Source organism: Engraulis encrasicolus, chromosome 1 (assembly GCF_034702125.1).
Source record: "Engraulis encrasicolus isolate BLACKSEA-1 chromosome 1, IST_EnEncr_1.0, whole genome shotgun sequence".
NCBI classification, from domain to species: Eukaryota; Metazoa; Chordata; class Actinopteri; order Clupeiformes; family Engraulidae; genus Engraulis; species Engraulis encrasicolus.
In genome coordinates, this window is record NC_085857.1 from 53,110,546 (window position 1) to 53,126,846 (window position 16,301).

The following is a 16,301-nucleotide window of genomic DNA, read 5'->3' on the forward strand; positions in this document are numbered from 1 at the left end:
CACTGTCCCAAGTACGGCAGTGCTTATTTGAGTCATTAGTAAGTGAACTATGACTCGCACGGCCACTTCCACGGTCCGCTGTCAGAAAACCCCAAATGGGTCATTCCACGCCAAATCTCCGAATCATCCCGCACGACCATCTCGGATTTGGCAGAAAAAAATCAAGGAGGTTCACAAACGTCCCAATAGGAAAAGTGCAAAATTATAGCTCTCAACTCCTCATAGTTTTGTCATTAAAAATGTTTTTGTCAGGTACCCCCCTGACTCGTTTGGAACAGAGTTCTCAGAGAGCCCACTTTCAGATTGCTGTATCCAAAAAACTGCTTTAAGTAGGTCCTTACAAATTTCAAGGGGTAACATTTGGAACATGTACTTGTGAAATGTGGATTTTCACACATCCTCTTGTCATTTACCACCATTTTCTGGGGGCTTAAAGTTGCTTGAAAAATTCTCACCTTTGAATTTGTGGGCATCTTTGAAGGACTGTGGTAAGCGCAGTTTTAAAGACAGATGTTTGATATGGACAATGTATGTTCCCAACCATTCTGTGCATGTTGTGTTGAAAAACTGATCTTCTGCGATGAACAGTTTAGAAGATATGAAGTCTTTAAAATGGAAAAACTGAAACTTGGTGCCATCTTTGCCATGTCATTAAAAAAAAATGTCACGACTCACCACCATATTATCAACAGTTTTGGAAAGATTAGATGTCTGTTCTTAACATATCCAAAAACTGTGATGGTATTCTGCCTCATTTGGTCACAATGATTTTTCAAAAACCCACTGTTGGGTGACTTCCATAGCTCCTATGAAAAATTTATATTAGTGGCATCTTCGCCATGTTATACAAAAGAAATGACAGAACTCACCACTATGACATTTACAGTTTTAGAAAGACTCAATGTCTGTTTTTAAGATATCCAAAAACTGGGGTGGTGCTCTGTCTCATTTTTTAAGAATGGACTTGTAAAAATGGCTGTATGACATTTGCAGCTTACTGCTCTATTGAGGTGGGGCCCCTGCTCTGATCTTTGCAGGCTACATGGGGGCCCTATCTACCAGTATTTGCCATGAGGCCCTATGTGCAATTGTTCCGCCACTGTGAATGACTTGAGCAATTTGAGTCAGAAAGCATTTTCGACACACTCAATATAATACAGCAAAAAAGTAAAAGTGGCTGTTGACAGGGTTTTTTTTCAGCTTTTTCTGTAACTACATTTCAGTAAATCAAAGGTTATAGACGTGTGTAAACTTCACCTTTAGGCACTGAAAACCAAATACCGGAATAAAGTGATGAAATGTTGAATCACTGAAACATCCCCGTAGATCTTGAAACAAGTACATCCTGACTATCACCACATCTCAATGCTTTTTGTTACAATTCATAACAATCTTTAATAACTTGTTTACCAACTTTGATGCAGTTCTGAGGTCTGGTGTGGATTATTTTAGATTGTTAATGAGATATTTCCTTTTATCATGTGATTATTCTTTCAACATTTAATTTGTGTTTCACTCCGTATACATGTATGACCATCTGTGCAAACTCAACAAGAATAATGTAGATCATCAAACTTTAATGCTTGCATTGCTCAGCTCAGTGACAGAATTGACCCTTGATGAGCATTTAGACTGTATTGCAGTGGTCTAGCACCATGCTCAGGGTAGCTCAGTCATGGTGATTGGAGGGGCAGGACAGCTGTTTAGTCAGGTTACCTCCTTACGAACAGTCTCCTCCTTTTGTATCATTACTTTTTTTTTCTCTTCTCCATGATAATAAAAGTGTCCCACCCCCAAAAAAAACCATGACAAAGGTGACCTGTTCATAGAACTTGGCCCCGCCCCAGTCCTAACCATGACCGAGGAACCTAGCGCATTGTATTGGTTCATGGCAAAGGTCTCTGTGTTGAATCTGTAGATGTGCACTCTACTATCAGAACAAAGATGCAGAAGTGATGGTTAAGTTGAAATGTATTGATGTATAATATCAAAATATCTTCACAGCTAAAAGAAATTTGTTTAAAAAAAATCATATGCTGAAATAAAGATTGGCAAACATCCTGTATCACGTCAATGTGTTAACAATGCTACTTTACCAATCATAATGATTCAATTAATTATCACTACTGCAATTCAAGACTTACTTTATGGTATAATAGCAAAATGTTAACTCCTACAGTGTTGAGGTTTAAACACATGGCCATAACCTTTAATTCACAAACATTTAGTTACCAAAAAATGTAGTTACCTAAAAGCTAAAAGAAAAAGAAAAATAATAATGGTATATAAATCACTCAACTGTTTCTTATTGTGTGCTTCAAAAATACACAAGTCACATTTCTTGTATCAAAAAGGCCCAAGTCAAACTGCCTGTCATTCACAGTGTCAGCCCAAATAGATTGGCACCCAAAAGTCTGCAAAGGTCATGATTATGGCCCCTACCACAAATTCAGGAGGGCCCTGGACAAATGCCCTGCTTGTCCCCCTATAGTTCCGCCCCTGGTAATTCATGTGACTTAGGCATTTTCACAGGAGCTGCTGATGTAACAGCAAAGGGTTTTTCAAGAGTCATTACAAGACATTGATGCAGAACACCATCCCAGTTTTTGGATATGTTACAAACAGACATCCTATCTTTCCAAAACTGTTCAGTTCATTGTGGTGATTGCTGTCATTGTTTTGGTATAGCATGGCAAAGTTTCTCCCCAATATCAGGTTTTCATAGGAGCAGTGGAAGTCACCCAACAGTGGGTTTTCGAAAAATCATTGTGACCAAATGAGGCAGAATACCATCACAGTTTTTGGTTATGTTAATAACAGACATCTAATCTTTCCAAAACTGTTGATAATATGGTGGTGAGTCGTGACATTTTTTTTTAATGACATGGCAAAGATGGCACCAAGTTTCAGTTTTTCCATTTTAAAGACTTCATATCTTCTGAACTGTTCATCGCAGAAGATCAGTCTTTCAACACAACATGCACAGAATGGTTGGGAACATACATTGTCCATATCAAACCTCTGTCTTTAAAACTGCGCTTACCACAGTCCTTCAAAGATGCCCACAAATTCAAAGGTGAGAATTTTTCAAGCAACTTTAAGCCCCCAGAAAACGGTGGTAAATGACAAGAGGATGTGTGAAAATCCACATTTCTCAAGTGCATGTTCCAAATGTTACCCCTTGAAATTTGTAAGGACCTACGTAAAGCAGTTTTTTTGATACGGCAATCTGAAAGTGGGCTCTCTGAGAAGTCTGTTCCAAACGAGTCAGGGGGGTAGCTGACAAAAACATTTTTAATGACAAAACTATGAGGAGTTGAGAGCTATAATTTTGCACTTTTCCTATTGGGACGTTTGTGAACCTCCTTGATTTTTTTCTGCCAAATCTGAGATGGTCGTGCGGGATGATTCGGAGATTTGGCGTGGAATGACCCAAATGCAACTTTTGACAGAGCAAACCGGTCGAGTGTCATGGGAAACACTCACTCTACATTCAGGTGAATCAGTACTACTCAACAAAGTTTTTACCCAAATTATTATTATTGTTGTTATAGTTGTTGTTGTTGTTTTTGTTATTGTTGTTGGCACAGCCATGGGAGTATTTCCTATCGAACAATGCGTTTTAAAGGGGTAATTGCCATGATTTTGGGGGGCCTCTAACGCAGTTTAAAATGTGTTAGGCCAGGGTTTATTTAAAAGGTGGTAAAGTGTCTTAATTTTTCATGTTAAGCTGTTGTACTTGCTTTATGACGAGTTAAAGGAGGGAATCTTGTCGCTTAAGCTGAAGTTGGCTCCTGTGCTGTACATGTACTGTAAATGACTAAGATGCTTTGGATGAAAGGGTCAGCTAAGTGGGATGTAACACAATGTAATGTCATGTAAAGTAATGCAATGGAAAGGGATGGAATGGATAAGAGGGTCAGCTAAGTGTGATGTAACACAATGTAATGTCATGTAAAGCAATGCAATTGAATGGAATGGGAACGAATGGATGAGAGGGTCAGCTAAGTGTAATGTAATGCAATGTAATCTAATATAGTGTAATTTAATGTAATGTAATGTTGTAAACAATACCTTGTAAATAAGTATATTTGCTTTGGATGAAAGGGTCAGCTAATTCCAATGTAATGTAATGGATAAAAGCTAAAAAGTATAATGTAATGTAATCTAATGTTGTTTTTATTTATTTATTTTTTTGCCTGCAGCAGACGGCCATGCCCAGTCCACCTCCAGTTCCGCCCAGACAGGAAGTCCTCAACAAGCCCCGCCCCCCTCACAGCACCGCCACCCTTCCCCTGCCCAACGGACCAATCAAGAGCCAGCACAGGCCCCCAGCTAAGCCTCACACTGGTAGGTGAACATACTGTATGTGTCTGTATGTGGGCTTGTTCACGATGACACAGGCTGCGAATATCACTGTGAATTGAAATTACAAAGCCCAATTGGGAAACTCAAACTCCCATTGTCATTGTGAGACAGCACTCCACAGCACACAAGGGAACACTGCACACTGCACACACAACACAATTGTATTAATGCCTCACCCGATCAAGGGGGCAGCCCCCAAAAGGGGCCCGAAAGGGAGCAGTGTAGTGGCACAGTACCATGTTCAGGGAACCTCAGTCATGGAGGAGGATGGGGGAGAGCACTGGTGAATTACTCCCCCCAACAACCTGGTGTGACTTATGTGTGTGAAAGTGTGTCTCTGTGTGAAAGTGTGTCCACCATGTTCCATCCTGACCATTTCAATGTTATATATATAATGTATATCTCAATTTATGAAATATATTACATTTATACATGTTACAATTATAACATGTTATCATTCACAAAGTGTTACTAATATTTATTAAGCATCTGTTATTATGAAAAGCGCTATTAGTACTTACCATCCGTTTTCATAACGTTTTATCCTTCTGTTTTCCTCTTTTTCGTGTGGCAGTGAAAGCAAAGCTCTCAGATGGTTCTAGTGAGTCCAGCGGTCACCATGGATACCCCAGCGATCACCGCGGGTATTCCTCCACTCTACCCCGCATGGCCAGCCATCCTCCACTAGACACTGCCGGTAACCTCCCTCTCTCAATCTCAATCTCAATCTCAATCTCAATCTCTCTCTTTCTATTTCTCTCTCTCTCTCTCTCTCTCTCTCTCTCTCTCTCTCTCTCTCTCTCTCTCTCTCTCTCTCATTTTCTCTCTCTCTCTCTGTCTCTTTCTCTTGGTCTCTTGGTCTCTCTCTCTCCCCTCCTTCTCTCTCTCTCTCTCTCTCTAGCTCTCTCTTTCTCTGTCTATCTCTCGCTCTAAATTATAAGGATGTCCGAACTCTTCTAACCGCCTCTCCTGCTCTCTCTCTCTGTCTCTCTGTCTGTCTGTCTCTCTCTCTCTCTCTCTCTCTCTCTCTCACTCTCTACCTCCCCCCCACCTCTCTCTACCTCTCTCTCCCCCCCAACCTCTCTCTCTCTCTCTCTCTCTCTCTCTCTCTCTCTCTCTCTCTCTCTCTCTCTCTCTCTCTCTCTCTCTCTCTCTCTCTCTTCCAGACTCGGATGCTGATCTGAAGCCTCCTCCTCTGCCTTTGCGAAGAAACCAGAGCAGCGAGGACCTCCTCAGGGACAAGCAGGTACTGCAGCATGGTGTCACACATGCACACACACACACATGTACGCGCACGCACACACGCACAGACGCACACACGCGCGCGCGCACACACACACGTGCACACACACACATACACCTCTGCCTCTATTATCATGCGCACACAAACACACGCACGCACGCACGCACGCACACATGCACGCACACACGTACATACGCACGTGCAGGCACGCACGCACGCGCACACACAAAATGGAAACGTGCCCAAAGACAATGAACCATCACCAACAAATGGCGCCATCAAGTGGTGTGATGTGTGGCAAAAATGCTGAACGGAAATACTATATTCGTCGGCTTGCTACCAAAACCGCCTAAGTCCGAATTTTGTCAAATTGAGATTTTTACATAAACTTACTCCCCTACCACAGCTGCATCACCATGCCTTTCCATCAGGGTCATTGATCAATCACAACAGTCACCAGAGTCAAAAATCTGTATGTATAAAGTCACACACTGCCTATGAGAAAATAAAAATAAAAAGAATAGTTTAACTATTTAGTTTTTCCCTGTTTTCCGAAAACCCCAAAATCGGACTTAGGCGGTTTAGGTAGCAAGCCGACGATATGTACATGACTGTGAGGTGACTGTGAAAAATAGTTAGAGCCTGAACGAAGTGCCAAATGAAGTGAACATGTTTTGCAACGAAACTCTGAAAATGAACATTCTTAAAAGTCAAAGTCTCTCTCTCTCTCTCTCTCTCTCTCTCTCTCTCTCTCTCTCTCTCTCTCTATCTCTATCTCTCTCCCTCTCTCTCTCTCTCTCTCTCTCTCTCTCTCTCTCTCTCCAGAGTGGCAAACCTCTCCCCAGGGCCCCGCCTCCCATCCCCAGCAAACCCAAGGCCCCTCCCCCTGCCCCGCCCACCTCCACTTCCTCTTCCTCCTTCTCCAGGTTTGCCACTGGCACCTTCCCCGGCAGGGCCCGCCCACTTGTCGTGTCCCACCAATCGGAAGGCGGCGGGGCGACAGGAGGACGCCACACCTTGCGAGCCAATGCGGACCCCGCGCCGCCCACTCTGACTCCTGCAGCGACCGTGCATCCGTTCACCCACGACGTAGACGGGCCCCTGGCAACAGTTATGAAGGAGGCCAGGGACTCCAGTGTCGGGAGTGGTGGTGGGCTCACAGGGGTCACTTCAGGTAACTGAGCCGCTGCACTATTGAGGCGTTGGCAATTGTGATGCACTACTTTTAGTGTTGTCTCTAAATACTCATTGTGGGATGCATGTATGTTACGTGTGTCCTATATGTTTAAAATGTTTCTATGAGTCACTTGACTGCATCAAATCTACCTTTGGGTCCTGATAAAAGTTACCATTTCAATCTAATGCGTTCACGATATAACTTTACATGTAACAATGTAACTTTTCTTTGACATGAAAGAAGTTTCACACTGCTTCCGTTATAATAATAATAATAACAATAACAATAACAATAACAACAATAATAATAACAACAACAACAACAATAATAATAATATTGTTACTGTTATTATTATTATTATTATTATTATTATTATTATTATTATTATTAGGTCCATTAGAGTCAAGTAAAACAAGACAAAAAATGTGAAATCAATTTCTTAATTGGATAATTATGAATTAGAAATGGTGGTATGGCTTTGCTCAGAGGAGTCCCCTGGTTTTCCCTGAGCACCAAGGAAAGCAGAGATTCAGGGGACAGCGGCAGCAGGCAATGCTCACCCAATTTAATTCCCCCATGAACATAGCAGGCAACATGACAAAAAGTACCCTATGCCGTGTCATACACAACAAGATGGAGCTGGGGAGGTGGTGGGTTGCGAATAAGCGAGCAGCCAAGACTTTTAAAAGGTGCCAAATTTGAACTGACCAATGACTGAGGAGCAAGGACAGCTGATTAGCTGATCGCACCTGAGACAAATTATAAGTGACAAGCTCTTGACGAACTATGCCCTGACAGAACTAATGCTAAAGCTAGATTTTCAATTATTACTACACAACTTCACTTTGTAACTTTACCTTGCCTTCGTTAAAGGGACTTTGCTTTGCCTTAATATTGCAGCACTTTGTAACATTGCCATGCCTTGCCTTGATATTAAATGTAGCTTTGCCTTCCTTTGCCTTGATATTAAAGAAGCACTGTGCAACTTTGCCCTCCTTTGCCTTGATATTAAAGAAGCACTTTGTAACTTTGCCTTGCCTTGCCTTGATATTAAATGTAGCTTTGCCTTCCTTTGCCTTGCTGTTACAGAAGCACTTTGTAACTTTGCCTTGTTTCCACTTGCAGGGAATACTCCACCCCTCTCACGTCCGCAGACAGTGGCCGCCAGCTCCATCTATTCCATGTACACCCAGCACAGCGGCACCCTGCCCAGGTCCCACCCCAGAGGTACTCCTATTCATTTCCCCCAATCACAGACACGCATACTGGTATGTGGGTTAGGTGTTATCCAATGAGAATCATGCATGAACGATGGAGTGGTGGGATCATCCAATGTAGAGCCCCTGTACCCTGCCGGGTCCCACCCCAGAGGTACGAGATTTGAAAGTCGATGTTGGGTCTTTCTCAAATGCAAGGCCAGTGTCCTTCCAAGTGTATCAGCGTAATTAGTCACGCCCAGTGATTGGATACTTTTTGGTGAACTCTACAGAATATCCAATCACTGGGTATGACTAATAAAGGGTATCCAATCACTGGGCGTGACTAATTAGGCTGATACACTTGGAAGGACACTGGCCTTGCATTTGAGAAAGACCCGATGATAATCAGGCAACCCTGCACTCCTTTTTACCAACAGAGAAGCCCGCATGGCAGTCATGTGTCGAGCTTGGGTGGGGCAGTTTGCCTCGCTCCAAGCCCAGAGGTAAGACTTGTGTCCCGGGGTAGATAGCCGGAAAACACCCAGAGGTGTCAAAAGTAAATACAAAGTGAAAGTACATTCATGTTGTAAGTACGACACTAGTTTGTCACTGAAAAACACTAAAAACCCAACAAGGACATACCAAAAATTTCATCTCAACAGCGCAGAGACAGCTGATTGTGGGTCTAACAATTACTTTGAGAAATGACCTGTGTTGGAAGGAAACTGTGCTTGTTTTTTTACTTTGTCTTTTACTTTTACTTTTACTTTTGACACCTCAAAAAACAATAGATGGCACTAATAAAGGTTTGTGTCGTGGGGTAGATATACGGAAAACACCAGATGTCGCACTGACTAGATGCACTAGACACACTTCCAGCTGATTGGTCCACCTCGGTCAAATACCTTGCTCAGGCCGTCCGCTGATTGGACAAATGCCTTACTCAGGCTGCCCCCTGATTGGTCATCGGAGGTCCACTAGTGGTCTGCAAAAGCATTCCTGGCAGCTCACGAAAACATCTGTAAAATCACCATTGATGGGCAAAAGGGATTCATTAGTTGCAATCCAGTGCCACATATTCCAAATGGCCTTGTTATACCTGTCCACTTCAACCAGTTCATCATTGAAACAGCCAATCACCTGGCTTAATTGGACAGGTAAAAGCAAGTCATTTGGAATATGTGGCAATGGATTGTAACTAATGAATCCCTTTTGTCCATCACTACAAACTACTAACACTGCATATTCCTTCAATAGAACCGTTTATTGCAATGCATGTAACCTGTAGAGATGTAGTGTGCATATTACGTAAAGTGATTAGAAATTGAACCCCTGGGACTAGCAGTAGTAGACCTTGCCTGTGAACAAGCTCAAGTTTAAACTCGGTAAGTTTGCGGTGTAGAACTAGTTTGTGTTGTAGATTAAGACCCATGGGGCCTATACTACAAAGCTGGTTCAGGGTAAATCATCTAATAGAAGAGCCTGGATTCCTCATTAGATAATTTACCTCTCTTAACCTAACCTGGTTTACTCCTGAGCGAACTTTGTAATATAGGCCCATGGTGATCTTATACTGCTACTAGAGTAAGAGCTGGGCCTCTCTCACACACACACTACCTCCCCTCCCATCTCTCTCTCTCTCTCTCTCTCTCTCTCTCTCTCGCTCCCCCCCTCTCTATTTTGCAGTGTACGGTAAGCCAGTCCTCCCATCCTCCGGAGGGCAGCACTCCAACTCCAACCCCAACAGCAGCAGCAGCAGCACTGCCGGCCCTCCCGAGCCGCCTCACACATCATCAGGCATGTCAAACTTGACATCAGGCATGTCAAACACCACACACGCTGGGCCTTTAGTCGACAATCGGCAGTCAGGGCTACACAGTATTGTGTAAGCGGTTAGGCCATTAGACTAGTAGCCTCTTCATCAGGCATGTAAAGCTCATACTCAAACATCACACACGCCGTACCTTTATGGGCATATTGGCATAATGTCTTTGTGGGCATATGGACATACTAGTATGCTATAGCATTGTACCTTTATTCTATTTTTTGTAAAGATACTTTTATGGGCTTTTTGGGCCTTTATTTCGATAGGACAGTGAAGTACCAGAATTATTTCAGCTCCCACATCAAAGAGTTCCAGGCAGTTGACGTGGAAGTTCTACAACCATAGCAACCGCTGGGATTTACGTAACTTACTCTCGTGAGGTGATTTCGTACAAGCCAAAAGATCCCAAATAACAATTGTTTCTACATTTCATTTTCGTATGTGACAGTCATGCCGTAACATGAGGAAGATGTTGAGTTAAAAATTGCTGTCTTAACAACCACACATGAGAATATGCTTGAATGTGCACTAGCACTTCACAGTTACTCCACTACCTGGCCTTCCTCCAATAACTGGCCTACCTCTCTCGCTTATTTTGCACTATGTGCGTACCGGTAACTCCAGCTGTTTTCTGCTCAACCTAGATGCCCTATACCCAACCTATGCACTTTCAATATTTTCATTAAACTTTTCAATGTTTTGGTATGTGTCATACCCTGTTATTTCTGCCCCCTTGGTTTTTCTTTCATGCTTTCTTGTTTTCATAGTTTCATAGTTATGTTTTGTCTGGTTGTCTTGAATTTGAATAAGGCACACCAAAGTACATTCCGAGAAACTGTATATTTCATACTTGGCACAGACAGAGGGGGTCCGAGGCACTCTGAAATCCGTCTAAAAGTCCTTAATTTTTACATGGACATCATTCCGAGGCGTTTCGGTCGTGTGCAACCTTCTTCAGGGCTAATAGTTTCAAAAAGGCATATTTCATTCTGTTGATATGGCTATAATGAACTTGAACTTGAAATAAAGGTTAGCTTAAAGGGACAGTTTGGTCAATTTCAACATGCAGTTGTAATGCTCACACTACCCTGGACTTGTCAGTGCCTGAGATTTTTTTTCTTCTTCTTCAGCCGTTTCCGAGATCCTGGTCATTGTAATGGGGGCAGCTCTTTGTTTACATTTCAAAAAAACATTTTTATTTATTCCCAAAAACATCCAAAAGGTTATAAAACATCAGCAGACAACTAGCAAATAGCAGTACCTTTTGGGAAAATATTTAGAGTTGGCCTATGTTTCATTTTTTAAAAATGTAAACAAACGCTGCCCCCATTAGAATTGCTCATATCTCAGAAAGGGCTGAGCCGAAAAATGTGGCATCACCAGGTACTGACAAGTCAAGGGTAGTGTGAGCAATACAACTGTATGTTGAAATTGACCAAACTGTCCCTTTAAATAATTGATGTTTAAATAATGGCTCCATGAGCACATTATCTTCCAACTAGAATTTGTTGAGGCATGGGAGCAAAACGAGTTGCCCCCTGTTCGCTAATAGGTTATCCCACTTCGACTGGTGTTCCAGTGCACTTTTCGTAGCGGGAGGTAGTCTCATGTCCCACTAGTTTGGAGTGGGTCTGGAACGTACCATAACACCCCTTTTTTCACTGTGCAGCAACCAACGGTTCATCATCCTCCTCATCATCATCATCATCATCAAGCGATGCCCCCGGCCCAGTCACCATGGAGACAGAACGCTCGCCCCGCCCCCTGAGCCCCACCAAACTCCTCCCCTTTCTGTCCTGTCTGCAGGGTGAGTTTTTTACACAAACTACATACACACAGGCTCTTTCTCAATGCCCGGTGTTCTAGCCTTGCTAGGACGTGAAACGCCCAGTGATTGGATAGTCTTAGATGAACTCCACGGAGTATCCAATCACAGGCGTTTCACATCCTAGCAAGGCTAGAACTCGACACACACACACACACACCACATACAAACATGCACACCACAAACACACACACACACACACACACACACACACACACACACACACACACACACACACACACACACACACACACACACCATACCGAACCGTGAAATGCAGTCCGTGGCAAACCGCAATTCATGTACTGCCCAGAAAAATATGTGAAACAGAGATTCTTGGATCTTTTTGGATTCTTGGACAATTAAAATCACACCATTTTCGCCTTATTAGCCTATACAAACCATATGTAGGATGTAGGAAAGAGGGCATTTGGAACGCTCAGACAGCTGATTCAACTTGCGCATCATCACTTTAGAATTGCAGTTATATAAATATGGTTTAATACTCCCAGTGCACCATATATCATGAACTAAAAAAAAAGAACCGTAGAGAACCGAAAACCGTGACCTTGATACCGTGATATGAACCGAACCGTGAATTTTGTGTACCGTTCCACTCCTAACACACACACACACACACCAATCTGTGTGTCCCTGCGTATGTGCAGGCTTTCGCGGCCAGAGCGATGGAGACCTGGAGTCGCTGCGTAGGCGTCTGCAGCATGCTCCGCGGCCCCTGAAGAAGCGCAGCTCCATCACGGAGCCCGAGGGCCCCGCCGGCCCCAACATACACATACACAAGCTGCTCTACCAGAGGGCCACGCTGGCCGCCATGGAAACCAGTAGCCACGGCAACGAGGCAGCCAGCATCAGGACCGGTGGTGTAGTTACCAGTGGTGGTGGTGGCGTTGGTGTCAACAGCATCATCAGTAGCGGTTCCGGTGGCGTTGGTGTCAACAGCGTCATCAGCACCAGTGTTGGCAGTGGCGGCAGCAGCATCATCAGCGCTCCGGCTGCCATGGAGACCAATTGCCATGGCAACAGTGGCAACATCAGCACCGGTGGTGGCGGCAGCAGCAATGGCACCTTCTTCCAGCCTCCTCTTCTACCTCCTCCTCTTCATCAAGACAGGTACGTACAGTACATTACTTTCCTGCGGTACCATTCCTGGAAGTAAGCTCATTTTCATCCTGCCCATGAGTTAAATGATTGAGTCTGACCTTTCTTCTGGTCATACTTAAAAATGTGTATTTTTTTCTGTGTCTGCCTTTTTGAATTTACAGTAATAGACTAGACATCCTTAACTGCAAAACTTACTGTGCTTTGGTCAGGCAGGTAAGTATTCGGCAACACATTTGGCAATGGTTGACATAGTTGCAGTGGGCAAGATAGAGGCAGTGCTTAATCTGGACAAAATTGATAACGTTGTAGGAATCATGTGTATTGACTACCGATTAAAGATTAAAGATTAAGCGGTCAAACCGCCGACATTCCAAACGAAGTTTCTACGCGCGTCCAAGTTGGACCCTTCCGACATAGGTGTCTAACTTCGTCGTTAGATTCTGGTGCAGTTGGCATTATTCCTACAAATTTAAAGACAGTCATAGATAAAAAAAATACCCTACTGTTAATGGAAGATTAGCAGGATAACGGCCTTCGAGGTCAACCAGTTTGATGACGTTAATGTCTTGGCTGAGGCAAGCCTTCACCTCACCATTGTCTTCGTTGAACCGCTCATCTCATTGGCAGTTAGCCCTTATTTATTAATAATGTATGTGTGATGTAGACTACGTGTATGTGTGTATGCTAATATGATTGTACGCATACTTGTGTCAATCCCACAGCCATGGGACGCATACAGATGAGGTGGTCGTTGGCATGGCGCCGAACACGATGCGGGATGTGATGATGGATCACACTACAGGAGACCGCAGCATCGTCATGGAGAGCCCCTGCACCATCATCCCCGAAAACACAGAGGAGGAGGAGGAGTACCAGTTGGAGGACCAGACACCCCCACCTCTGCCCCCGCGCTCCCCCATCGTCCAGCACCCCTCGCTGGGCCGCCTGCCTCCGCCTCGACCCCCTACTGCTCTGTTGAGGCCAGAGACAGAGACAGAGACGGAGACAGAGGGGGAAGATGAGGGGGACAGGGACAGGGGGGCTGCCTCAGAGCTCCACCCGAGGTTTGGGTCCCGGTTTGGGGCAGGGTGTGGGCCGGGACCTGGGTCTGGGTCTGGGTCTGGCCTGCTGGAGGGCTACATGGGGGAGTACCCGCCGTACCCCCCGCCCCCATACCCCGTATCCCAGGCGACTGTATCCCAGGATACGGCAGAGCTCCAGGGCCCGGAGATGGGGGGAGGCGATGGGATTGACGCGGCGGAGCAGCACGCTGTCCCAGAGGTCACCATGGAAACTACATTGCCACCAGTATGTGGACACGCAGGCACTACATAACACACACACACACACACACACACACACACACACACACACACACACACACACACACACACACACACACACACACACACACACACACACACACACACACACACACACACACACACACACATTTTAACTACTTAATGTATGTCTGCAATTCTTAATATGCACTTATGGACATAAATGTTACAGATAAAAGATTCAAGATTCTTGGACATACATATTTCCTTCGGGACCATTAAAAAGAATCTTGAATCTTGAATCTTGTATCTGGTATCTGTAAGATACAATGATGCTAAGTCACAACACAATGTGGGTCTCAAAATAAGAGCAGTTTTAAGGGTAACAACACCTACTTCTCCAAATATGATGGATACCAATAATGGAGGATAATGGAGAATATTTGCCCATTTGCTGTGCCTTTGCTTTTGTGAAGCCAACCATCCTTAGACCCCTAGTGTCTGTACATGTCCCTGGTTTCAAAAGATCAGTGCTATACCTGTATATTGGCATTCACAGCCAAGGCCAGTTATTTTCTGTTCCAGAGGGCGATGTATTACAAGTTTCGTTAAGAAAGCCTCCTCAAAACAGCATCTAACTTCCAGGATATAAACTTGACTGTTATTTTCATCAATAATTGTAATATCAGGCCTGGTGGCATTCAACTCAGAGAATGAAGACATTTCTGCTGGACCACTGTTTGCAAATAATATATTTGTGCCTTTTAGGGACCGTATTCTTTTCTTTGAAGGCCTCATTTTCACCTCAAGGATGGTCTAAAATTCCAGCAGAGAATTGTAGGAAACTCATTGATGGTTATCAGAAGTGGTTGTTCGCAGTTATTTTGTCTAAAGGTTGTGCTACCAAGTATTAGGCTGAGGGTGTCAATACTTCTGTCCGGCCCATTTTTTGAATTTTGTGTAAAATGATCATTCTTTTGACTTTTTTTTCATTCTCTTTTGTGTTTTTTCATTGCGAGACAAACAAATGAAGATATTTACGACAAAGCATTTGTGATTGCAATCATTTTCTGGAAGAAATTGAGTATTATCTGACAGAATTGAAGGGGTGCCAATACTTTTGGACAGCACTGTAACCAATACTTATTTACTGTGTGCACACAGGGTAACTACATTCAAACTAATACTTGTTTACTGTGTGCACACAGGGCAAGAGGACTAACCTGCGTAAGGTCGGTTCAGAGCGCATCAGCCACGGCATGCGCGTGCGCTTCAACCCGCTGTCCCTTCTCCTCGACGCTTCACTGGAAGGAGAATACGACCTGGTCCAGAGGATCATCTATGAGGTACTTACATTACATTACATTGCATTGCATTGCATTGTCACTGCTTTACATCACATTACATTGCATTACATTACATTAAATGGCATTATATTGCACTCCATTACATTATACAGTGTATTGTGTTGCATTGTATTACGTTGCATTGCATTACATTATGTTGTATTGCATTGCATTACATTACATTACATTACATTAGTATTGTATTAGGCTACATTGCATTCATTACACCACATTGCATTGCATGACGTGACATGACATTACATTTTGCATTCCATTCAATTCCATTACTTTGTACATTGTGTCATATTACATTGGACTGCATTACATTGAACCCTGTGTGTGTGTGTGTGTGTGTGTGTGTGTGTGTGTGTGTGTGTGTGTGTGTGTGTGTGTGTGTGTGTGTGTGTGTGTGTGTGTGTGTGTGTGTGTGTGTGTGTGTGTGCATGTCTTCAGGTAGAGGACCCCAGCCTACCTAATGATGAGGGCATCACTGCGCTCCACAACGCGGTGTGCGCCGGGCACACGGACATTGTCAACTTCCTTGTGCAGTTTGGGGTCAACGTTAACGCAGCCGACAGCGATGGATGGTGAGAATGTGTGTGTGTGTGTGTGTGTGTGTGTGTGTGTGTGTGTGTGTGTGTGTGTGTGTGTGTGTGTGTGTGTGTGTGTGTGTGTGTGTGTGTGTGTGTCTGTCTGTCTGTCTGTCTGTCTGTCTGTCTGTCTGTCCCAGTACCCCTCTGCACTGTGCTGCCACAGTGAAGTGAAGTGAACGCCCAACTGGGAAACTCCAACTCCCATTGTCATTGTGACACAGCATCCATAGCACACAAATAAACACTGCACACACCAAAATTGCATGTATACCTCACCCGTGCAAGGGAAGCCCTCAATGGTGCCCGAAAAGGGAACAGTG

General features: G+C 43.9%; 1 protein-coding gene across 1 annotated transcript in view; it reads left to right on the plus strand.

The window, feature by feature from the left end:
• Nucleotides 1-16,301, plus strand: part of LOC134458286 (apoptosis-stimulating of p53 protein 2-like) — a 45,722-nt gene that overhangs the window by 27,957 nt on the left and 1,464 nt on the right. The window contains exons 10-20 of the mRNA XM_063210517.1: nucleotides 4,206-4,350; nucleotides 4,943-5,065; nucleotides 5,535-5,614; nucleotides 6,437-6,785; nucleotides 7,914-8,015; nucleotides 9,674-9,784; nucleotides 11,482-11,619; nucleotides 12,306-12,768; nucleotides 13,482-14,067; nucleotides 15,251-15,388; nucleotides 15,842-15,975. Of these exons, the coding sequence (XP_063066587.1) occupies nucleotides 4,206-4,350; nucleotides 4,943-5,065; nucleotides 5,535-5,614; nucleotides 6,437-6,785; nucleotides 7,914-8,015; nucleotides 9,674-9,784; nucleotides 11,482-11,619; nucleotides 12,306-12,768; nucleotides 13,482-14,067; nucleotides 15,251-15,388; nucleotides 15,842-15,975 (2,369 nt within the window). The remainder of the gene's footprint in view (nucleotides 1-4,205; nucleotides 4,351-4,942; nucleotides 5,066-5,534; nucleotides 5,615-6,436; nucleotides 6,786-7,913; nucleotides 8,016-9,673; nucleotides 9,785-11,481; nucleotides 11,620-12,305; nucleotides 12,769-13,481; nucleotides 14,068-15,250; nucleotides 15,389-15,841; nucleotides 15,976-16,301) is intronic.